Source organism: Anomaloglossus baeobatrachus, assembly GCF_048569485.1.
Source record: "Anomaloglossus baeobatrachus isolate aAnoBae1 chromosome 5 unlocalized genomic scaffold, aAnoBae1.hap1 SUPER_5_unloc_3, whole genome shotgun sequence".
Taxonomy (NCBI): Eukaryota; Metazoa; Chordata; class Amphibia; order Anura; family Aromobatidae; genus Anomaloglossus; species Anomaloglossus baeobatrachus.
In genome coordinates, this window is record NW_027441806.1 from 1,304,736 (window position 1) to 1,330,083 (window position 25,348).

At 47.5% G+C, this 25,348-nt stretch overlaps 2 protein-coding genes and 1 pseudogene across 2 annotated transcripts in view; all 3 read right to left on the reverse strand.

Moving 5' to 3' along the window:
• LOC142259186 (uncharacterized) overlaps positions 1-25,348 on the reverse strand; it is a 291,572-nt gene that overhangs the window by 266,100 nt on the left and 124 nt on the right. The window lies entirely within an intron of this gene.
• On the reverse strand, positions 18,141-25,308 carry LOC142259178 (uncharacterized; the record flags this gene model as incomplete). Its single annotated transcript, XM_075331681.1, has 2 exons — positions 18,141-20,798; positions 25,167-25,308. Coding segments are annotated over 2 exons (2,070 nt in total), but the record flags the coding sequence as incomplete, so codon positions are not given.
• On the reverse strand, positions 22,645-23,893 carry LOC142259179 (hydroxyacyl-coenzyme A dehydrogenase, mitochondrial pseudogene; annotated as a pseudogene).

Here is a 25,348-nt window from a genome sequence, read left to right on the forward strand (position 1 = left end):
ATTTCGGCCACATAGATTAAAATATCTATGCAATGTCTCCTATCTATGAACAGATAAAATCATGATATGAAAGATGACTGTAATATCTCCCTCCTGGGACCTCCAGGGGCGAAGATATTGTAAAAGTTGTGAATCTGATAATTTTCAAAGACTTAAGGGGGCTTTACACGCTGCGACATCACTGATTCATAGTCGTTGGGGTCACGGAATTCGTGACGCACATCCGGCCGCATTAGCGATGCCGTTGCGTGTGACACCGATAAGCGATTTTGCATCGCTGCAAAAACATGCAAAATCGCTAATCGGCGACATGGGGGTCCCTTCTTAAAAATCGTTACTGCAGCAGTAACGAAGTTGTTCCTCGTTCCTGCGGCAGCACACATCGCTGCATGTGACGCCGCAGGAACGAGGAAGCTCCCCTTACCTGCCTCCCGGCTGCTATGCAGAAGGAAGGAGGTGGGCGGGATGTTACGTCCCGCTCATCTCCGCCCCTCCGCTGCTATTGGGCGGCGGTTCAGTGACGCTTCAGTGACGTCGCTGTGACGCCGCACGGACCGCCCCCTTAGAAAGGAGGCGGTTCGCCGGTCACAGCGACGTCGCCGGACAGGTAAGTATGTGTGACGGCTCTGGGCGATGTTGTGCGGCACGGGCAGCGATTTGCCCGTGTCACGCAACAGATGGGGGCGGGTACCCACACTAGCGATATCGGGACCGATATCGCAGTGTGTAAAGTAGCCTTTAGACACATCCTATAGTTATCTGAAGTCCAGCCCTGTTATGAATCACCAGAGGGGAAGTATGTGGGTGTAACTTGGGTTAATAATAACTAATACCTATTATGATCCTCGTTCAATGAAAGGAATATTGGCATGCAAGATTGCTCCACATTCCATTGGAATCCTTCGCTCCATAAATCTGAAGCCTTTTTTTGTGACCCAGGTTCATTAATTTTCTTCCGTTATTCCCTTTTATTTTATGTAATTCTATATGCTGTAATGTTTTGTTCCCCTTTGTAATATCTTTTGTATATTTTATGTATATTTTATAAACACTGCTTACTTTTCAGATTAATTATCTAAAATTTAATAGCTTCGTTCCTCTCTCTCTATATTTCGCATCCCGAAACCATACACTACCTGTAACGTATGTCCAATTAGCCAGTATTAGCAATTGGTGGTGGCAGCTAGCAGTAGTTCCTTTCATTATTGTGGAGTTGGCAGTGACAGTTTCAAGGTGTAGACATATTCTATAAGATAGAAACGGTTCTATATATCCTATACCCTCACTGTGAGCTTTTCAATAATCGTCTAGTAGTGGAAACAGTCATGGCCTTTTCCGTTAAACGTCGGTCAATTGCATAATTATCCTGATGATTGGGGGCAGCAGAGCACTGTTTGTTATATCTTAATGAAACGTTTTTGTGTTTGGGGGATTATCCTTATCCATTGTGAAATTTAAGGGCTAATTTACATATGATTGTGTGAAGGTCCATGAATAAGGAGTATTTATCTATGGTATGTGTGGGACAAATCAAGAGTATTTTAGACAGCACAATAGACAACATTTCCGAAAGGTAATCGGAAAATTAAATTGAAAATTAGCATGCTTATTATTGTCATTTAGTTGACATACCTTTTTTTCCTTAGTTTAGCTAAATAGATGTTTATCTGGCCGTCCTTTAAATGGAATTTGTCACTGGGTTTTGCTATCCCATCTCAGAACAGCATGATGTAGGGGCAGAGACCCTGATTCCAGCGATGTGTAACTTCTTTGGCTGCTTGCTGACATTTTGATAAACAGTTTTATCTGCTTAAGATCTACCAGTTCTCTAAATGCTCCTCTGTGTATACCCCACCCACAACACTGATTGACAGCTGTGTACAATGAGCATAGACAGAAAGCTGCCAATCATGGGTGAGGGCAGGGCTATACAGAGCTAATGGAGATCGACGATACATGGTAGAAGTTTACTAGTTATCTAGTGATAATCCCCCAGTGATAATACAGTGATTTTAGCTAAACTACAGCAAGCAGCCCAGTAAATGACACTTCAGATTCCCTCTCTGTCACGGGTGTGTCACAGGTGACAGATAGTCCTGTGGTGCTCAGCAACAGACGTTTACAGCATTTGGCTGCGTAAAATGCTCCCTGACTTTTTATTTTTCCTGATGTCAGTATTCATTGTACTAGGTATCTCCTCTGTTGGGTTTTCATCCTTTTCCAGTTAGGACCTAAGAGAACTCTTCTTCCCTTCAGTTGCAATTAATCTGTATTTCCTCTTGGGTTTAAATACTCTCATGTTCCCTGGACTTGTGCTGGTGATATTCAGTTCCTTCACAAGCTCTGGATGCAAGCAGGTGGCTTGCATGCATCAGTAGGATCTTTGTCGCTCTTTACTGAACTTTTCAGAGTCGTCTAGAGATAAGTTGTTTGTTGTTTTCTCTTGTTTGTAAAGTTTGGTATTTGTACCAAATACAGACTTTATACAAAAAATCAGTGTTAGAGTTCGGAGTTCAGGTGCTTTATGTATCCTAACCACTCGATCTAGCATCGCTGTGCTCGGGTACACTCAGTGCTCGGCCCAGTGCGAGCCGCTTGCCGTGTTTGAATGGCTTTCACGGGGGGGGGGGGGGGGGGGGGTAAAAACCTTGTTATAGGATGTATTGTGTAGAAGGAAAAAACTCCGTCATCCCTCCCCTTGGTAATAAATACTCTGTTTATGGCTGGTTGCATGTGGGTCGAGACCTGAACCGCCCAATCAGTGGCTTCCAATGAGGTTCTGGACAAGTCCGGTTCCCAAACTGAACTTTATCTAAAGTCCAACTGAAAAAGACAAACCCAAACTTCAACGGGTCCGCTCATTTCTATTTGTGGATAGCCCCACAAAAAAAACAATCCCTTTGGATATCAGACAGATAAAACCCTTCCATTTTTTTTATTGCAACAATTATCTTTTGTAAAAGAATTGTTTTTATAGCATAAAGGGCTCAATTTATGCACGGGCCACTCTTGATGGATGAAGTGGTGCATGCCTCTTCATGAATCTGGAGCGTTTGATGAGTGGCATGTGCCTCCTTGTACCATGCTAGAAATATTACTCCATCAGGGACTGGAGTGAGATTTCTGGCATAGGGAACACCACAGCTCGTCATGAATTTAAGGAGCTGTGGTGTCACGTTCTGTCCCACCTAAACTCTGCCAATTTTGGAGTGAAAATGGCAAAATCCGCCAACATTTGAGAAATATGAATTGATTCAAATTTTTGTGAATTTTCAAAGCTTGTGTAACTTTTTTTGGCATAAAAGCTTTGATAAACTGGGACCAGAGTGTCTTAACAACTTCCACATATCTAGGATGCGATTCACTTCTTCCCTGTCACAGCTGGGGATTGAAGCCATACCAGCTGTATATTACAATACAAAGGGAAGGGGAAAGGAATGCCCTATTACTAGGGAAAGGGGGAAGTGGTGACCCCTGACAATAACCTGCAGCTCACCCTCACTGCCCTCACCAACCCTATACAGGTTCTGCACCTATCGCCGAGCAGGAATACCTCACCCTAGGCAAACTCTGATCTGGGCCGTAAGTAAGGATGGTAGGTATGAGCTCTTCGTCAACACCACTAATGCTAAGGGAGACAAAAGGAAACAATACAGGGGAGACACAAATGATACCACCTGAGCCCAGGTAGATAGCAAAAGTCAAACACTTATCTTAGGAGTAGCGACCAAAGACGTTTGTGGTAGAACAAAAGGAAACGACCGCTGCAAACCACAGCCAGGAATAACTATAAACCTCCCCCAAAGCACCCCAGGGTGAGGTTTATAGAGGAAGTCAGAGGCTGGCAAGTGAGAGGAAAAACTGAAAGTTTCCCAGGGTCATAGAGTTCGCTGCTGCAGAAACAGAGAACTGTCAGTTAACAACACGTTCTGCAAATCTCTGGGATTTTCAAACACTTCTGCCATTGTATTGGCAGCCGATCGTGACAACTCCGTGACATCCCCTCACTATTTTTGTGCAAAATGCCTACAGCTCTGCCTCAACTCCAGAGGTTCTGAGGCAAAATCATCACATCTAAACAGAGAAAGACAGGCATGAAGAATATACATTTACAAGCATTTATTAACAAAACAAGTTTTGAAATACAACTATATACAATGTGATATACTTAAGAGTTCCTATCTCCAATCTGGGGCTGCACTTTTTAGTAAACAAATCACTGGGTAAACTGAGATTAGTGAATTATCTAAATATAATACAGTATCAAAATCTTTCACAAATGTTTATAAAGGCTCTCGAAATACCCAACTTACTAGCAAAGTTGAGCCTGAATTTCCATTTTGTGGGATCTCAGTGTGTACAGCGGGATCCCACAAATCTCTGCAGCTGCTCTAAGCACGAGACATTGCTCCCTCAACTAATCCAGCGTGGTCACATACTTTTTAAAGGTTTTAGTGAACTGCTTAAAGGGAAGGTGTCGCGGATTTTTATAATCCAAACAATGATTACTTGTAAGATAACATGAAGTTATAATGTTATCTTGCAATAAATAAAGATGTCTTTCAGTTTTTATAATCTTTGAAAGCTGGGAATGGAGGCTGCCATGTCACATTCCAAGTTCTAGCACGACAGTGCAGCCTCAATTTACAGCACCTCATGGACATAGGGGATAGTAGTCGGATCCCGACCCCTTTAGTTCTGTTACTACTCAAATGGTAACGCCTATGTGGGCTGCCCAATTCCCAGCCGTGGGTGGGTTCAGCCGCCATTTTTCCATAGCCCTTGATTTTGGCTGGGCTGTATTTTTTCCCCCTACCGCCAGGATCTGAAGGAACCAGCTTCTGTGCTAACAGCTTCGCCTCCTAGAACAGAACCAGCCTTACCGACAGCTGAAGATTAGCGTTGATCCGTTGAGGGGCGGTGTGCAGCGGTGGAGGACCGGAGCTGACCTGTGGAGTAGCGTTGAATGGTGGAGAAGCAGCGTGCAGCAGTGGCGGACCGGTACTGATCTGTGGAGCAGCGTGCAGCGGTGGAGGAGCAGCGTTCATCTGTGGAGGAGCGGCGCTGATCGGTGGAGGAGCGGCGGCGTGCAGCAGTGGAGAAACGGCGCTGATCGGTGGAGGAGCGGCGGCGTGCAGCGGTGGAGAAACGGCGCTGATCGGTGGAGGAGCAGCGGTGAAGGAGCGGCGCTAATCGGTGGAGCGGCGGCGCTGATCGGTGGAGCGGCGGCGTCCAGCGGTGTAGGAGCGGCGCTGATCGGTGGCGTGCATCTGAAGATAATAAACCACAGGAGAGTGACGGTGGCAGATAAAACACATATACATACTGTTACACATATACACAGACAGATCAGAGCCCCCACATATATACAGACTGGGGTTAGAGCCTGCTAAGTCTGTATATATGTGGGGGCTCTGATCTGTCTGTGTATATGTGTAACATTATGCATATGTGTGTTATATGTCACCGTCACTCTCCTGTGGTTTATTATCTTCAGATGCACGCCACCGATCAGCGCCGCTCCTACACCGCTGGACGCTGCCGCTCCACCGATCAGTCTGTGTGTGTGTGTGTGTGTATGTATGTATGTATGTATGTATGTATGTATGTATGGTATAGTATATATATATATATATATATATATATATACATACATACATATTGACTGTGGTTAGAGCCCCTTCCCCATATATATAAATACAATATAATATATAGGGAAGGGGCTCTAACCACTAATATATATATATATATATATATATATATATTAGAAGGTGGCCCGATTCTACGCTTAGGGTATTCTAGAATTTACGTATTGTGTAGTTCATGTATGATTTTTGTTACACGCCGTGCTCCTCTGCCGGCACTCACAGATCCGATCGCATACACTCCCACACACACACTCACACATCAGAACACACTCACACACATCCGATCGCATACACTCACACACACACACTGATGATATCGCACATACGCGCTCACACTCACAACATCCGGAGATACCACATGCTTCTGGCCATGTGATCCTCCGGCAGGTCCTGGAAGGTCACTGCACAGTATCGCCGCCGAGAAGCAAGCGATATCCCAGGATGTTGTGAGTGTGTGGATGCGATGTGAGGTGTGTGTGAGAGCGAGTGTGATCTGATGTGTGTGTGTGTGTATGTTGTTATGTGTGTGCGTGTGTGTATGTTCCGCCGCTGCAGGACCTTGATGCGCTGGTAACTATGCTACCATGGTTACCAGCGTATCCCGTCCCCCGCTCGCACGGGAGCCCACACCAGCATACGGCGGCAACCCCAGCAATGCGAGGGTATGTGTCGGCTGGGTTGGCGGCGTACGCTGATGTGGGCTCCCGGGGGTACAGTACTCACCTGGGAGTCGTGGCTCCGTGTCGGTTCGGGGACTTCGTGTGGGGGAGGAGCCTGGGCGAGCGGCCAATCCGTGCGGGGGGGGCGGGGCCATGGCGAGCCCAACGGCCAATCAGCTTTGTGTCACCGTAAGGACACAATTTTGGAGCAAGACAGACAGACAGAATAAGGCAATTATTTATATAGATATATATAGTGGTTAGAGCTCCTTTCCTATATATAAATTTTATTATATTTATATATATGGGGAAGGGGCTCTAACCACAGTCTCTGTGTGTATGTATATATATATAATATATATATACATACACACACAGAGACTGTGGTTAGAGCCCCTTCCCAATATATATAAATATAATAAAATTTATATATAGGGAAGGGGCTCTAACCACTAATATATATATATATATATATATATATATATATATATACTGACTGTGGTTAGAGCCCCTTCCCCATATATATAAATACAATATAATATGTAGGGAAACGGCTCTAACCACTAATATATATATATATATATATATATATATATATATATATACATATGTGGTTAGAGTTCCTTCCCTACATATTATATTGTATTTATATATATGGGGAAGGGGCTCTAACCACAGTCAGTATATATATATATATATATATATATATATATATATATATATATACATATATCTGGTTAGAGCCCCTTCCCCCTATATATATATGACTATGCTTAGAGCCCCCCCCATATGTATATACACTGTTCACAGAGCCACAACACATATACACCTAGACTGGAAGATCAACGCTCTCCTCTCCTGACATCCTCTGTGCTGCTGTGGACCTGCTCCTTCCTCTGTGTCTGTCTGTGAGCTCCTGTCAGATCAGCGCTCACCTCCCCTGACATCCTCTGTGCTGCTGTGGACCTGCTCCTTCCTCTGTGTCTGTCTGTGAGCTCCTGTCAGATCAGCGCTCACCTCCCCTGACATCCTCTGTGCTGCTGTGGACCTGCTCCTTCCTCTGTGTCTGTCTGTGAGCTCCTGTCAGATCAGCGCTCACCTCCCCTGACATCCTCTGTGCTGCTGTGGACCTGCTCCTTCCTCTGTGTCTGTCTGTGAGCTCCTGTCAGATCAGCGCTCACCTCCCCTGACATCCTCTGTGCTGCTGTGGACCTGCTCCTTCCTCTGTGTCTGTCTGTGAGCTCCTGTCAGATCAGCGCTCACCTCCCCTGACATCCTCTGTGCTGCTGTGGACCTGCTCCTTCCTCTGTGTCTGTCTGTGAGCTCCTGTCAGATCAGCGCTCACCTCCCCTGACATCCTCTGTGCTGCTGTGGACCTGCTCCTTCCTCTGTGTCTGTCTGTGAGCTCCTGTCAGATCAGCGCTCACCTCCCCTGACATTCTCTGTGCTGCTGTGGACCTGCTCCTTCCTCTGTGTCTGTCTGTGAGCTCCTGTCAGATCAGCGCTCACCTCCCCTGACATCCTCTGTGCTGCTGTGGACCTGCTCCTTCCTCTGTGTCTGTCTGTGAGCTCCTGTCAGATCAGCGCTCACCTCCCCTGACATTCTCTGTGCTGCTGTGGACCTGCTCCTTCCTCTGTGTCTGTCTGTGAGCTCCTGTCAGATCAACGCTCACCTCCCCTGACATCCTCTGTGCTGCTGTGGACCTGCTCCTTCCTCTGTGTCTGTCTGTGAGCTCCTGTCAGATCAGCGCTCACCTCCCCTGAAATCCTCTGTGCTGCTGTGGACCTGCTCCTTCCTCTGTCTGTCTGTGAGCTCCTGTCAGATCAGCGCTCACCTCCCCTGACATCCTCTGTGCTGCTGTGGACCTGCTCCTTCCTCTGTGTCTGTCTGTGAGCTCCTGTCAGATCAGCGCTCACCTCCCCTGACATTCTCTGTGCTGCTGTGGACCTGCTCCTTCCTCTGTGTCTGTCTGTGAGCTCCTGTCAGATCAGCGCTCACCTCCCCTAACATCCTCTGTGCTGCTGTGGACCTGCTCCTTCCTCTGTGTCTGTCTGTGAGCTCCTGTCAGATCAGCGCTCACCTCCCCTGACATCCTCTGTGCTGCTGTGGACCTGCTCCTTCCTCTGTGTCTGTCTGTGAGCTCCTGTCAGATCAGCGCTCACCTCCCCTGACATCCTATGTGCTGCTGTGGACCTGCTCCTTCCTCTGTGTCTGTCTGTGAGCTCCTGTCAGATCAGCGCTCACCTCCCCTGACATCCTCTGTGCTGCTGTGGACCTGCTCCTTCCTCTGTGTCTGTCTGTGAGCTCCTGTCAGATCAGCACTCACCTCCCCTGACATCCTCTGTGCTGCTGTGGACCTGCTCCTTCCTCTGTGTCTGTCTGTGAGCTCCTGTCAGATCAGCGCTCACCTCCCCTGACATTCTCTGTGCTGCTGTGGACCTGCTCCTTCCTCTGTGTCTGTCTGTGAGCTCCTGTCAGATCAACGCTCACCTCCCCTGACATCCTCTGTGCTGCTGTGGACCTGCTCCTTCCTCTGTGTCTGTCTGTGAGCTCCTGTCAGATCAGCGCTCACCTCCCCTGAAATCCTCTGTGCTGCTGTGGACCTGCTCCTTCCTCTGTCTGTCTGTGAGCTCCTGTCAGATCAGCGCTCACCTCCCCTAACATCCTCTGTGCTGCTGTGGACCTGCTCCTTCCTCTGTGTCTGTCTGTGAGCTCCTGTCAGATCAGCGCTCACCTCCCCTGACATCCTCTGTGCTCCTGCTCAAGAACACATTTCTTGTTTTGGCAAAAAATAAAAATGTTTTCTTTTCTGTGTACAACAGTTGTAAATAAAAGAAATTGTTTTACAATTGGATTGATGCCTTTTTATTTTTCAACCAACAAAACGTTTGTTTGCTACGACTGTATTTATTTTAATATATACAAGAAAAATAAGTCCGGCACTCAAAACGGGACAACAAGAAAAAGTAGAATCCAGATGTTTTTTGCTCTGTATTAATTTTTATTCTTTTAATTATTGCTACAATTTTTTCTTTTTATGTCCATCAGTAATAATGGTATCAACGTTTCGACAGAATCTGTCTTTTTTCCAAGACTGTCAGTAGGGACAAGTGAAAAGCAGAGAAAAAGCAATTGAATACGTATTTGACTCGATGAAAAGCGAAAGCACTATGTCCAGGGATTAAAAGAATAGGTGAAATGTGGGGCCCCGAGGTGCGGTGTCGGTGCAGCTGTGCATTACCTTCAGGGACTCCACGCGGCTGGATCTTGTCACAGGTAGGAAATCCTCTATTTTGATTGTCGTGACGCCACTCTCAGAATTGCGGTCAGTGGAGACCGCCACTGCAGGTTAGGGGTGCCTGGGGCTGATAGTGGGTGCAGTCAGTTGTAATAGCCTCCTGAGAGTGAGGCATGCCCCAGGGCCCCGTGTAGGTGTGTGGAACTACAAGTCGCAGAATGACTCACACGCACAAGCAGAATGTCTTTCAAGGGTTTTACTCACTGAGGGTGGCAGGGTGAGTAACCCGGGCGTAGCTGGGATGAACCAGGCTGGAACCAGGTGTCCTTCAGGCTGACTGATGAGGGTGGCTACCGACTCGCCTTCCTTAGCCCTTTGCGTTTTGGGGTAACCCCTGCTTGAAGCCCTGCTGGGGTCGCCCAGGGAAGTTGCTGGTGCCTCTCTCCCCTTCCTTTTGGCCCGTTTGCTTGTAGCCTGGACCAGGTCACTCCGGCTGCTTGCCTCCTGTGAGCTATGGGCCCTCACTTTGCTACGTGGCTGCAGACTCTGTGGTGTTGTCTTGGGGGTGTAAAGTGCCCCCTCATGCAGGTTTGGCAAAGGACAGGTGGATCTATCCCTGCACTGGGACCTGTTACCCGGTTGGGCCTGGTATCTCCCTGACAGTCTCCTTACTCTCCACTCCGTTGCTCTCTCTTTAGCCGTGGGTGGATTTCGGGCAGCACTACCAGGTGACCGTTCTCCCCCGTCGGTAGTCACTGCGCGTACGTTGTCAGAATTGTGTCGAGCTCCAGGGTCGGCTTCTGCTCTCCCTGAACTTCACTACCCAACTCTTCTCGGCTCACTACTCACTCCTCTCCTGTTCTTGCCTACGTCACCTAGCAACCAGGCTCTCTACCACACCCCTTGAGTGGAGATGGAGGCCTCGCCCCCTCCTGGGATCCCCAGGGGTCCTCCCAAAGGTACATGTGTGAGACCTGATCACTATGCGCCTGTGTAGTCACACCTCGGTCAGCCTTCTGGATTACCTGTTTTGTACTGTCCCCAGCATGGGTGCAGTACTCAGTGGTGCCTGACCAGGTCAGGGGCGCCACATTCCCCCTTAGTTATCACCAGCACGTCCTCGGGCTGCAAGACAACATTTTAAAATGCGTAAAACAGTAAAACATTTTAAAACCACCAGGTACCATACATCACCACCCTCCACCCACAAGTCCGTTAACCCACCCAAAACCCTCTCAGGAGGCAGGTCACCGGTTTCTTTTGGTAACCAGGTCTGGGCCATCCGTTTCCCCGGACCTTTCCTCCAATCTGCCTCTCCCGTTGGCCGCGCCTTCAGCCACTTCTGGCAGGATGTAGAGGCGGCTTTCATGGTCTGGTGGTTTCAGGGTATACCTGGCCTGGTGGAGCCGCGCCTTCAGCCTCTTCTGGCAGGATGTAGAGGCGGCCTCCACAGTTGGTGCCGACCAGGTACCCTCTTTGTGGTGGAGAGCCAGGCCCCATCAACAGGCGTGCTCCCTGGTAGTGGTTGTACCTCTGGGGTAACTATGTACACTGCGAGAGTTTGTGGCTATAGCCAGTTCATAGCCTTAAGGTTCATGGGTTAAAGTGCAAAAGGGTTTCTCACACAAGTTCATGTGGGCACGTGCTTAAACTTGAACGTTGCAAAACTTTTCAAACTGCTGTACTTTTCTTTACTTTTCTCTACTCCGTTCCACCAGGGCTTTTGCCTATTGGGCTTTGGCACCTGACATTTTCTGTGTTTCTGTCGTCGTCTGTTTCTTTCTCTTGTTCTGTATCTCTATCTTCATCTTCTGTTGTTGAGATAGCAGGTTTACTGTAGGGACTTCTGGGGCATGGTGTGACATCTAGTGCGTACCATCCGCGTTCTCCTTGGTGCTTTGTGAATTCTACCGGGTCTCCTATCTGTAGGTTTCTTCCTGGATGTCCTCTAGGTAAATGTGCTCTTACATCCCTTCTGTTCACAAAGATGCCCTCCTTTACACCAGGTGCTACTATAAAGCCATATCCAGACCTTAGACTGAAGTCTTCTACAACTCCTCGACAAAGTGGGCCTCTGACCTGGGATTTGGCTCTTCTCAAGGACCGCTTTTCCTCTAAGTCTCTGGCCGTGACCTCGTCCTTCTCCTCGGGAGACTGCTGTGCAGGTGGATCCCTTGTCCTACTGCGGCGCCGTGTCCTGCGGGCTGGGTCCTGCCTGACTGCCACCTCACCGCTTGCAGGATCCCAGGTGATGTATCTGGACAGATCTTCTTCAGCGGAGGATGTCGGGCCCTCTTCATCCCAGCGGGAGTACGGCAGCATCTCTGGCTCTTGGACTGGTGCTGCATCCGCTGCTGACGGCTCTGGGGTCAGCTTCTCAGCTTTCTGGCCTCCCCTCCCCCTTAGTTCTTCTGAGCACTCCTCTTGTGGCAGCGCTAGGGATGGATGTTCATCAGCAGGCCAGGGCGGTGGACTCTTTGGCGTGGATGTTGCAGGAGTCTTCCTGTGGGTGTGCGGGGGGAGCAGATACCGGTCCACCATCTCCTTTGGGAAGTGGGCCTCTAGATCAGCCTTCAGCTTCCAGTATTCGGGGTCCTCCCCCAGCATGGACTTCCCAGCAGGGACTTCCTTGGGCTGGGGAGCGATGTCTGCTCTGGCCTTGCAGGCCGGGGTAGATAATTGTACAGTCTTGCCTTGGCGGGCCGGGCTGGGCGTCGCTGCAGCGGTCTGGGCTTGGCGGACCGCACCTGGCGTGGCTGCGGCCTGGTTCAGCGCCTCACTTGCGGCGCGGACGAGCGTTGCTGCTGCGGTGGGGCCTTGGCGGGCCGGGCCTAGCATGGCGGCGGCCTGGGTCAGCGCCACACCTGCGGCATGGAGGAGGGTCGCGGTGGCAGCCGGATCTTTGCGGGCCGGGCAGGGCATCGTTGCGGCGGCCTGGGCTTGGCGGACCGCACCTGGCGTGGCTGCGGCCTGGTTCAGTTCCGCCGCGCCGGGCATCTCTCCAGGGACCGCGGGCATGGCAGCAGAGGTCGGGGCACTCGCGCTGGCAGGGGCAACACAGGACTCACCCATCGGTAGCATCATCGGGGTCTGAGTCGTCGCCGCTCGGTCTGGCACCCGTCGGGCGGTTCCCCTCTCGTAGGCCTGAACCGCCGCAGCCATCTCCTGCAGCTCCGCACGTCCCTCTCGGATCTGCTGCACGATCCTCGCTTCCAGTCGGTTACTGAACTGGGCAAGCTCCCAGGACCACCAGGTAGCGGAACCCGGCTCTGGGCTCCTATCTTCAGACGCCATCTTCACCACGTCGTCGCTGCTCTGCAGATCTTTTCTCAGCAGCAGGCCTCCGACTCTTCCTTGCAGCCTCAGTGCCAGTTCCTTCACTGCCTTGAACTCTTCTCCCAACAGCAGGCTTATCAGTTTCTGCTCTGCCTTTTCCAGCAGCAGGCTTCTGGCTCCCTTTCCTTCCCGACGTCCCTGAACGCCTCCGCTCTCATCACTTGCGAGACCAGGACTCTGCAGGGGATCTCTGGGTAGCCACACCTCTTCGTGAGCGGTAACTTCTCCCAGCGCGGGCTGCTGTTGTTTTTCAGCGCGCTTTTCATGGTGGCAATATGGCGGCGCTTCCAATTTTTCAAGCGGACCGCCCAGGCACATGGTCACCTGTCTGAACAGGTCTAGTCCTTATCCTGTTCGTGACGCCAGGATGTGGGGCCCCGAGGTGCGGTGTCGGTGCAGCTGTGCATTACCTTCAGGGACTCCACGCGGCTGGATCTTGTCACAGGTAGGAAATCCTCTATTTTGATTGTCGTGACGCCACTCTCAGAATTGCGGTCAGTGGAGACCGCCACTGCAGGTTAGGGGTGCCTGGGGCTGATAGTGGGTGCAGTCAGTTGTAATAGCCTCCTGAGAGTGAGGCATGCCCCAGGGCCCCGTGTAGGTGTGTGGAACTACAAGTCGCAGAATGACTCACACGCACAAGCAGAATGTCTTTCAAGGGTTTTACTCACTGAGGGTGGCAGGGTGAGTAACCCGGGCGTAGCTGGGATGAACCAGGCTGGAACCAGGTGTCCTTCAGGCTGACTGATGAGGGTGGCTACCGACTCGCCTTCCTTAGCCCTTTGTGTTTTGGGGTAACCCCTCCTTGAAGCCCTGCTGGGGTCGCCCAGGGAAGTTGCTGGTGCCTCTCTCCCCTTCCTTTTGGCCCGTTTGCTTGTAGCCTGGACCAGGTCACTCCGGCTGCTTGCCTCCTGTGAGCTATGGGCCCTCACTTTGCTACGTGGCTGCGGACTCTGTGGTGTTGTCTTGGGGGTGTAAAGTGCCCCCTCATGCAGGTTTGGCAAAGGACAGGTGGATCTATCCCTGCACTGGGACCTGTTACCCGGTTGGGCCTGGTATCTCCCTGACAGTCTCCTTACTCTCCACTCCGTTGCTCTCTCTTTAGCCGTGGGTGGATTTCGGGCAGCACTACCAGGTGACCGTTCTCCCCCGTCGGTAGTCACTGCGCGTACATTGTCAGAATTGTGTCGAGCTCCAGGGTCGGCTTCTGCTCTCCCTGAACTTCACTACCCAACTCTTCTCGGCTCACTACTCACTCCTCTCCTGTTCTTGCCTACGTCACCTAGCAACCAGGCTCTCTACCACACCCCTTGAGTGGAGATGGAGGCCTCGCCCCCTCCTGGGATCCCCAGGGGTCCTCCCAAAGGTACATGTGTGAGACCTGATCACTATGCGCCTGTGTAGTCACACCTCGGTCAGCCTTCTGGATTACCTGTTTTGTACTGTCCCCAGCATGGGTGCAGTACTCAGTGGTGCCTGACCAGGTCAGGGGCGCCACAGAAACACCTTGTGAATTACAAAACCAGAAGAAACATCCAGAATATGATGTTATGCAATTTGCTATGCAAATGGTAAACCGAAGAGGAAGTAAGGGGGTGGCAGCACCCGCCGCCGCAGCTCACCCAGCGATGCCCGCCGCTCACCCCAGCTCTGTGTGTGTGTGTGGCACAAGGTCCCCATTCGGGGTGATGTGTGTGTGTGTGTGTGTGGCACAAGGTCCCCATCAGGGGAGATGTGTGTGTGTGTGTGTGTGGCACAAGGTCCCCATCAGGGGAGATGTGTGTGTGTGTGTGTGTGTGTGTGTGTGTGCGTGTGTGTGTGCGCGTGCGCCACTGCATGTGAGTACCTGTGTGTGTACCAGTGATACTGTCTGCTGAGCTGTGTATCTAATCCTCTCCTGTGTGATACAGTGTGCTCAGCAGTGTATCTAATCCTCTCCTGTGTGATACTGTCTGCTGAGCTGTGTATCTAATCCTCTCCTGTGTGATACTGTCTGCTGAGCTGTGTATCTAATCCTCTCCTGTGTGATACTGTCTGCTGAGCTGTGTATCTAATCCTCTCCTGTGTGATACTGTCTGCAGGGCTGTGTATCTAATCCTATCCTGTGGGATACTGTCTCCTGAGCTGTGTATCTAATCCTATCCTGTGTGATACTGTCTGCAGAGCCGTGTATCTAATCCTCTCCTGTGTGATACTGTCTGAAGAGCCGTGTATCTAATCCTCTCCTGTGGGATACTGTCTGCTGAGCTGAGTATCTAATCCTATCCTGTGGGATACTGTCTCCTGAGCTGTATATCTAATCCTATCCTGTGTGATACTGTCTGCTGAGCTGTGTATCTAATCCTATCCTGTGTGATACTGTCTGCTGAGCTGTGTATCTAATCCTATCCTGTGTGATACTGTCTGCAGAGCCGTGTATCTAATCCTCTACTGTGTGATACTGTCTGCTGAGCTGTGTATCTAATCCTATCCTGTGGGATACTGTCTGCTGAGCTGTGTATCTAATCCTATCCTGTGTGATACTGTCTGCAGAGCCGTGTATCAAAATCCTCTCCTGTGTGATACTGTCTGCTGAGCTGTGTATCTAATCCTATCCTGTGGGATACTCTCTGCTGAGCTGTGTATCTAATCCTCTCCTGTGTGATACTGACTGCTGAGCTGTGTATCTAATCCTCTCCTGTGTGAAACTGTCTTCTGAGCTGTGTATCTAATCCTCTCCTGTGTGATACTGTCTGCTGAGCTGTGTATCTAATACTCTCCTTTGTGATACTGTCTTCTGAGCTGTGTATCTAATCCTCTCCTGTGTGATACTGTCTGCAGGGATGTGTGTCTAATCCTATCGTGTGATACTGTCTGCTGAGCTGTGTATCTAATCCTCTTCTGTGTGATACTGTCTGCTGAGCTGTGTATCTAATCCTCTTCTGTGTGATACTGTCTGCAGAGCCATGTATCTAATCCTCTCCTGTGTGATACTGTCTGCAGAGCCGTGTATCTAATCCTCTCCTGTGTGATACTGTCTGCAGAGCCGTGTATCCAATCCTCTCCTGTGGGATACTGTCTGCTGAGCTGTGTATCTAATCCTATCCTGTGGGATACTGTCTCCTGAGATGTGTATCTAATCCTATCCTGTGTGATACTGTCTACTGAGCTGTGTATCTAATCCTATGCTGTGTGATACTGTCTGCTGAGCTGTGTATCTAATCCTATCCTGTGTGATACTGTCTGCAGAGCCGTGTATCTAATCCTCTCCTGTGTGATACTGTCTGCTGAGCTGTGTATCTAATCCTATCCTGTGGGCTACTGTCTGCTGAGCTGTGTATCTAATCCTCTCCTGTGTGATACTGTCTGCTGAGCTGTGTATCTAATCCTATCCTGTGTGATACTGTCTGCTGAGCTGTGTATGTAATCCTATCCTGTGTGATACTGTCTACTGAGCTGTGTATCTAATCCTATCCTGTGTGATACTGTCTGCTGAGCTGTGTATCTAATCCTATCCTGTGTGATACTGTCTGCAGAGCCGTGTATCTAATCCTCTCCTGTGTGATACTGTCTGCTGAGCTGTGTATCTAATCCTATCCTGTGGGCTACTGTCTGCTGAGCTGTGTATCTAATCCTCCTGCTGTCCTTGGTGACACTTTAGACATTTCTGGTCACCAGGAAAATGGCTGTGCATTGTGTCCTTACATGTCATTCTCTGTTATCTGTTGTAAACATTCAGATTAGGAGAGGGAGGCGTGCCACCACACACAGGAGAGCAGACTCCGCCCACTTTACGGCAGGCTGTAATCTGAGCTTTTTATACAGTCTGATTTCTGTAGGATTTCAGTAGCTGCTCCCCCTAGTGTTTAACAGTGGAAAATATCAAACTTTCTAATTTTTTTTTTAGATTTTGCTCAATTAAAAACAAATAATAATATTTAAACAAAACATTAAAACATTATTACTTTACATTTTTTCAGTTATTGGAATTTTTTTTTTTGACGATACCTTCCCTTTAAGGGTACTTTCACACTTGCGTTATTTTCCTTCCGTTACAATCCGCCCTTTTGGGAAACAGCGGAATCCGTTAACGGATTCCGCTGTTTCCCATAGACTTGTATGGTTGACGGATTGTACCAAAAGGAGCTGCGTTGCTTCCGCTGGGCGACACTCCGTTGCTTCCGCCCAGCGGGAGGAACGCAGCATGTAACGTTATTTTGAGCAGCGGAATCCTCTGGATTTCACTGCGCATGCTCTTTTTTTTTTTAAAATCAAACTTTATTTTGGCTCGCGGTGGCCGAACGTTCAGCTGAGCGCCCGGCCGTCACCAAGCGACAGCGCTCAGCTGAGCGACCGGCCACCAGCATGCCCGGCCGCCGGCAAGTCACAGCGCTCAGCTGAGCGCCCGCCCGCATGCCCGGGCGCCGGCAAGTGACAGCGATCAGCTGATCACCCGGCGGCCGGCTGCAGGGAGCGATCAGCTGATCACCCGGCGGCCGGGAGCGATCAGCTGATCACCCGGCAGCCGGCTGCAGGGAGCGATCAGCTGATCACCCGGCAGCCGGGAGCGATCAGCTGATCACCCGGCGGGCGGGAGCGATCAGCTGATCACCCGGCAGCCGGGAGCGATCAGCTGATCACCCGGCAGCCGGGAGCGATCAGCTGATCACCCGGCGGGCGGGAGCGATCAGCTGATCACCCGGCGGCCGGCAACTGGGAGCAATCAGCTGATCACCCGGCGGCCGGCTGCAGGGAACGATCAGCTGATCGTTCACTATAGTCTGCCGCTGGTAAAACCGGGGAAAAAAAAAAAAATCAAAACGAATTGCGTTGTTTTGCAGCATCCGTTGCATCCGTTGTGTCACTATATGCAACACATCCGTTGCATCCGTTACACAACGCAATGCAACGGATACCGTTCAACGCAAGTGTGAAACTAGCCTAAGAAGGATGCCGCAGCGCTGGGGTCGTAGAGCTCACTCTTTGACTGTGAGGGTGATCACTGAGGGTTGCGGGATCTCACAACCTGGAAGTTCCTTTTGGGGACATTAGGGACACTTCAAAAAGTTTTGGTACTGGATTATATTTAGAGAATTCACTAATCTGCGGCTCTCCATTGCTTTAGTAAATAATAAAGGCAGCCACAGATTTGTGATAAGCACTATTTAAAGGGAAAGTCATCAAACACATTGCACTAGAAATTGGGGAATATTACCCCTGTAACAGTGTCAGCAGCAGATCCCCAAATAATAGTGCATCATGACCACATTTTTGCTTCAATTGTCTTCCCTATTTTCCTCCTTCAAAACCTAGGTGTGTCTTATGGTCCGAAAAATACGATGTTTAAAAAGAGAGAACATTTTCTATCCCTCAGCAATTCTTACTTGAGCAACAGGACCTGATTAATGATAAAAAAAACACCTAATTGGTGAGACAATTCCAATCTTTTCTGTATCAACTGTACTATCAATGCTGTATGTACATTTGAACTGTTGACCGCTGTCAATAATCTATATGAGTTATGTATTTTGTGTTTTTCAATTAAGTTTGTTATGTATATAGGACCGCTGTCCGGATAACACGTGGAAACACAATCTATATATTTTTTTTTTTTGTTTGTTTAGTTTGTTATATTTGTGGCATCGCTGAGGGGCTCTCTCTTGTATGGCGTGGTCTATGCCTTATATCCTGATTGCAGTCGGGGATGCTTATGGTTCCATTGGCCTAAGTATTAGGTCTTTTACATACTTTTATTAAAAGTTATGTTTTAGCCTCTTATTTGGTTTTTAATAAAAAAAAAAAAAAATTGGCAAATTCTGAAAGCAAGAATGGCTGCTCCGCTCTGTTGGTGTTCTGATGGTCAGCAAGACGTGATTTACCAGTTAAACATTTCAATTATTCACAATTCACAACATCAAAAAGGTTCCTTCCCTGTGCGGCTTCGTCAAATATTTAACAAAATCCAATTTCTGAGAATGACATTTTCCACATTCAGAACATAAAAATGATTTATTTTGTGTGATTTGTTTGATGGTAAACAAGATATGATTTCCTAGTAAAACATTTACCACATTCTGAACAAGAAAATGGCTTCTCCCCTGTGTGATTTTTCTGATGTTTAAGAAGGTGTGATTTCCGAATAAAACATTTCCCACACTCTGAACAAGAAAATGGCTTCTCCCCTGTGTGATTTTTCTGATGTCTAACAAGGTGTGATTTCCGAATAAAACATTTCCCACATTCTGAACATGAAAATGGCTTCTCCCCTGTGTGAGATCTTTGATGCACAACAAGATTTGTTTTCCAAATAAAACATTTCCCACATTCTGAACATGAAAATGGCTTCTCTCCTGTGTGAATTTTCTGATGTCTAACAAGGTCTGATTTCCCAATAAAACATTTCCCACATTCTGAACAAGAAAATGGCTTCTCCCCTGTGTGATTTTTCTGATGTTTAAGAAGGTGTGATTTCCGAATAAAACATTTCCCACACTCTGAACAAGAAAATGGCTTCTCCCCTGTGTGATTTTTCTGATGTCTAACAAGGTGTGATTTCCGAATAAAACATTTCCCACATTCTGAACATGAAAATGGTTTCTCCCCTGTGTGAGATCTTTGATGCACAACAAGATTTGTTTTCCAAATAAAACATTTCCCACATTCTGAACATGAAAATGGCTTCTCTCCTGTGTGAATTTTCTGATGTCTAACAAGGTCTGATTTCCCAATAAAACATTTCCCACATTCTGAACAAAAAAATGGCTTCTCCCCTGTGTGATTTTTCTGATGTTTAAGAAGGTGTGATTTCCGAATAAAACATTTCCCACACTCTGAACAAGAAAATGGCTTCTCCCCTGTGTGATTTTTCTGATGTCTAACAAGGTGTGATTTCCGAATAAAACATTTCCCACATTCTGAACATGAAAATGGCTTCTCTCCTGTGTGAATTTTCTGATGTCTAACAAGGTCTGATTTCCCAATAAAACATTTCCCACATTCTGAACATGAAAATGGTTTCTCCCCTGTGTGAGATCTTTGATGCACAACAAGATCTGTTTTCCAAATAAAACATTTCCCACACTCTGAACATGAAAATGGCTTCTCCCCTGTGTGATTTTTCTGATGTTTAAGAAGGTGTGATTTCCAAATAAAACATTTCCCACACTCTGAACAAGAAAATGGCTTCTCCCCTGTGTGATTTTTCTGATGTCTAACAAGGTGTGATTTCCGAATAAAACATTTCCCACATTCTGAACATGAAAATGGCTTCTCTCCTGTGTGAATTTTCTGATGTCTAACAAGGTCTGATTTCCCAATAAAACATTTCCCACATTCTGAACATAAAAATGGTTTCTCCCCTGTGTGAGATCTTTGATGCACAACAAGATCTGTTTTCCAAATAAAACATTTCCCACACTCTGAACATGAAAATGGCTTCTCCCCTGTGTGATTTTTCTGATGGCTAACAAGGTGTGATTTCCCAATAAAACATTTCCCACATTCTGAACATGAAAATGGTTTCTCCCCTGTGTGAGATCTTTGATGCACAACAAGATCTGTTTTCCGAACAAAACATTTCCCACACTGTGAACATGAAAATGGCTTCTCCCCTGTGTGAGATCTTTGATGCCTAACAAGATCTGATTTCCGAACAAAACATTTCCCACACTCTGAACATGAAAATGGTTTCTCCTTTGTAGGAGCTGTTTCATGTTCCACATCCCTTCTGTAAGTTTTATTTTGCTTACAATTCTGTGATAAATGGGAATTTTGGACTTGTTTGAAAAGATCAGATGATAAAGCTTTCCGAGGAAACACTGGAGGTATATCTGGGATAACAGCATGCTCTTCATATGTATCATGTGTGATAATCAAAATATCTGTTTTAAATTCTGAAGATATTAGATGTCCATCTGAACTCCTGATATAGTCATCGGCTAAAAATAAACACAATGTTATTATTTTTTAATGATATAATTTTGAAAGTAGATTTTTTTTTAAACCATAACATCAGAAATTAAATTAGGAAACAATTTATTCTGATCTGTTGTCCAATTTCGAGATCTAAAGCGGGCTTTACACGCTACAATATATCTAACGATGTGTTGGCGGGGTCACGTCGTAAGTGACACACATCCGGCATCGTTAGTGATATTGTAGTGTGTGAAACCTACATGCGATTTCGATTAAACGAAAAACTGTTGATCGCATACACGTCGTTGAATTATTAAAAATTGAACGTTCGGTTGTTCAATGTTCCCGAGGCAGCACACATCGCTGTGTGTGACACCCCGGGAACGAGGAACACAGCTTACCTGCGTCCCGCGGCTCCTGCCTGCAATGCGGAAAGAAGGAGGTGGGCGGGATGTTTACATCCCGCTCATCTCCGCCCCTCCGCTTCAATTGGCCGGCTGCAGTGTGACGTCGCTGTGACGCCGAACGTCCTTCCTACTTCAGGAAGTGGATGTTCGCCGTCCACATCTAGGTCGTATGGAGGGTAAGTACATGTGACGGGATTTAATCGTTTGTGCGACATGGGCAACAAATTTAACGTGCCGCACATACAATGGGGGCGTGTCACAACGCATGCGAGATCGGATGTGTAATTGTAAGGTATAAAGCAGCCTTAAGAGTTACATCTTCGTTAACTCGGATCTCCCATTCCTAGCACCAGTTCTCTGGAATGTGCTATAGTAAATAATCTGATTGATTGTCGCAATGTGACTGTAGGATAATGAGGGACAGGGGGCTGCTATACTTTCCCTCATGCTAGGAGACCTTAGGCTATCCCTAATCTCTGTATTACCCTTGAACGTGGAAGGAAGGGGCAGGAGTATGATGTAAATACAGATTAAGACAGACAGGAAAAACAAAATTCAGACACACTTCAAACTCACAGAAATAAAGAGTGAGAGACTAAGGAGAAAAGCAAGAGCAGGAAGTCAGAAACAAAAACACAACAAGGGTTAATACCACAACTGCTCACAGCAATAAGGCACAACAACCACTAGTTTGTTATAGATTGCATTAATGGAATAGTCCAGCCAGCATATACAGGAAGGGAGCGAATGATCACATGCTGTAGGGGAGCCAGTATCAAAGACATTAACAAGGAGCCCAGCAGAGAAAAACTCTTGCTAGTCTTACTAAGTATGTGGTTTGACGCCTGCTTCTCCCTGCGCTGCTCACAGACATCAGAGAAATTAGCAAGCAGAGTGCCAGAATCTGTAATTTCCACAGATCCTGATGCCGCCATGACAGTTGGCGATGCCTGCAAGCATCTCGTTGTGACATTGATCCACAACATAGACAATTTCAAAAAGGTTTTTTTTCGAAGACGAAATTAAATAGAGACAGATGCCAAATATTAAATGGGCTTGTACGATACTATAAGATTGATGGCCTATCCTTAGGCTTTGTAACCAAAGTAGGTAGCAGGGTCTTGCTGTCTGTGCAGATAAACATTAGCGCTCCAATTCATCAAGACCAGCGATGTATAATGAAAAATGACGTCAGGGACTGGGGTGAGATTTCTGGTATAGGGAACGCCACAGTTTGTTATGAATTAGAGAAGCGGTGGAATCACACCCTTCTTCTGGCCAAGCTCTGCCCATTTTGGCAAAGCTGGTTAGAACTGGCGTCAAACCTCCAAAAGTTGCACAATTTCTTTTTTGTACATTCATTTATTGACTGTAGAATGGCTATGACGTATCAATGTTTGGAATCAGCGGTACAATAGGATGTTGATGAACTAGAGAATCCTGACTGTAAGGCACTAGAGTGTTAATAAGTGCTGAGAAAACCATGCAATGTAAAAGCAATAACAGTCATCGTAATCAAAGCAAACAAGAGACTATAACAATATAGCTCTGCAGTGCAGCCAGGCCAACAGTCTTTATAAAATCCTTCTCCGGTCTTCTTTCCAAGCTTCTTGAGCAATTCACTGGGGGCAAAAAGGGGGTTTTCAGGTTCCACCTGGTACCAACCATCAATGGTGTATTTACTAGTGTCAAGACCAACATAATCCAAAAGCTCAAAAGGACCCATTGGGTAACTTGCTTAAAATTTAATTGCAACATCCTTGCCTTGCTTAGAGGACCTCTTTCATGAAGATGCATGAATTACACTAGGTATGGTACCAGAAGACGGTTAACAATGACTACTGGGGTGTCCTTACATGACACAGGCGTCTTTCCTAGTGTTTTACTGCATCCATGAGAGAGTCAGAAGTCGTTTGGCTAGTCATTGGTGTTTTAATGACCTCCACCAGCTTCATCATTGGTATTGGAATAAAGAAATGCAGCCCTCCGAACTGATCCTGCCTAGTTGTGGAGTTGGCTATGTCAGTTATTGCCAATAAGAATGTGTTGCTGGTAAATATGGTGTGTTCTGCTGCAAATTTGTCCAGTGTCTTGATTAGTGCGTTTTTCACTTTTAAGTTTTCTATTATGGCTTCCAACACCAGATCATTGCTGGGCACCACGGCCGCTGGGTCTGTGCTTGTGCTGAAGTTTGAGAGGGTTTTTTGTCCGCAAACATCTTCTTAGTGACCCTTTTCAAGTTGTCTTCAATACTTTTGGCAGACTTTTTCAAGATGTCATCAGTCTGGTCCACTAAAACAAAAGTGTGTCTGGTTGCTGCAGCTACATGCACTATCCTGACACCCATCAGACCTCCTCCGATCACAGTCACGTGCTTGATAGTCAGCTTCTTCACGGTGGCGATGGAGGTCATACATTTCGCTATGAGCTACCAGCAAGAGGAGGCCATGTCTGTTTGTACTGCTGGGAGCTGAAAAACATGCGAGTGATGTCAGCGCAGAGCGCCGTGATGATTTAGTTGCACGATTTTTTTTTTTCACAACTCTGTGTTGCACAAAAAATTGATTGAAAAGTGATTTTTGACAGAATTCTTGCATAATTGCTTTGCAGAATCAAGGTCTAGGTGTCAAATCTCCTTCTGTAGGTGTCTCCAATCCTCCCAGGGTAGTTTGCCAGTAGTTCACATTCTCTACAGCAATAATTTTATTAGACATTTTTTGGTAGTTTAAAAATGTGGTATTTCAGTGTGCGGCTGTAACTTTTGTTTTTCTATTATCTAGCTATACACACACGCACGCACGCACGCACGCACGCACGCACGCACGCACACACACACACACACACACACACACACACACACACACCAGCCTGTCTCCTCTTCAGCTTTATACTCCTGCAATTAAGACCTCTTTGGTCACATGACGTGATGTCAAAAAGGTTCTTGAACAGTCCTATAATCGGCATATAAACACTGGGGCCGCTAGGAAAATGGGGGCCCTGGGAAATTGTCCTGTTTGCTCTCCCTTTCCCCTATTGCCAGTCCACCATGCCAGCCTGTCTTCTATTCAGTTTTTTTAGACTCCTGCAATTAAGGCCCGTTTCACACGTCAGTGAAAAACAGTGACGTTTTTCACTGGCGTGTAAAACACGCACATGTCCCTGCGTGTGCCGTGAATCACGGCACACGTGGGTTGTCTAAGTGCAATCCGGGCTCCGTTATCCGTGGCCCGTGATTGCACTTAGAAATCAACTCACTTGCGCCCGCTCCCGCTGTCCATGGTGCTGATCGCTCCCGCGACGCAATAATGAATATGCGCGACAGTAATCAGCCGGCACAGAAGGAGCAGGGAGGACGGGCTGCAGAGGACATCGCTGGACGCCGGGTGAGTTAAAATGTTTATTATTTTAAATGCACGTTTTTTTTCTGGCACGTGTTTCACGGACCACACCACTGCGTGGTCCGTGGAACATCAGTGATGCCAGAAAAAAATGGACATGTCTCCGTGCAGCAATCACGCACACGCGGGTACGCTGCACGGAGACACGTGCAGTGAAAAATCACTGACGTGTGAGCAGACCCATTCATTATAATGGGTCTGCGTATGTCAGTGATTCTGGTACGTTTAAAAAAAAGCACAAACGTCCCAGAATACCTGATGTGTGAAAGGGGCCTAAGAGACCTTTGCTTACATCATGTCACATGACTTCATCAAAGGTCCTTAAACAATCAACTTCCGAATGCAACTGATAAGGTCCTTAAGAAAGTGGGTTCCTGAGAAATTGCACAGTTTGATTCCTCCTAACACTAGCCCTGACTGTAATCAGGTCTTTGAGTTGCCTTTATAACGACATAGAAAAGACACTAGAAACAAACAGCAGAAGAAACAGAAGCAAAGAAAATACAGCTGAAAAAACCCACAGCAGAAGGCCTAAAAATGTAAACACAAAATTAGTGCAGAAAGTACATGAGTAGATATCTCTTACTGGATAGAGCTGGAGGAAACACATCCTGAGGAACATCGGGGTCTTCTTGTTTACAGTCCTGTGGGAGAAGAGGACGGGGACATCTCTCTGGTGTTGTCCTCTTACTGGATAGAACTGGAGGAGACACATACAGGGACTGAATTCATTCCTTACATACAGATAATTATAGGCCGTGTGTATTT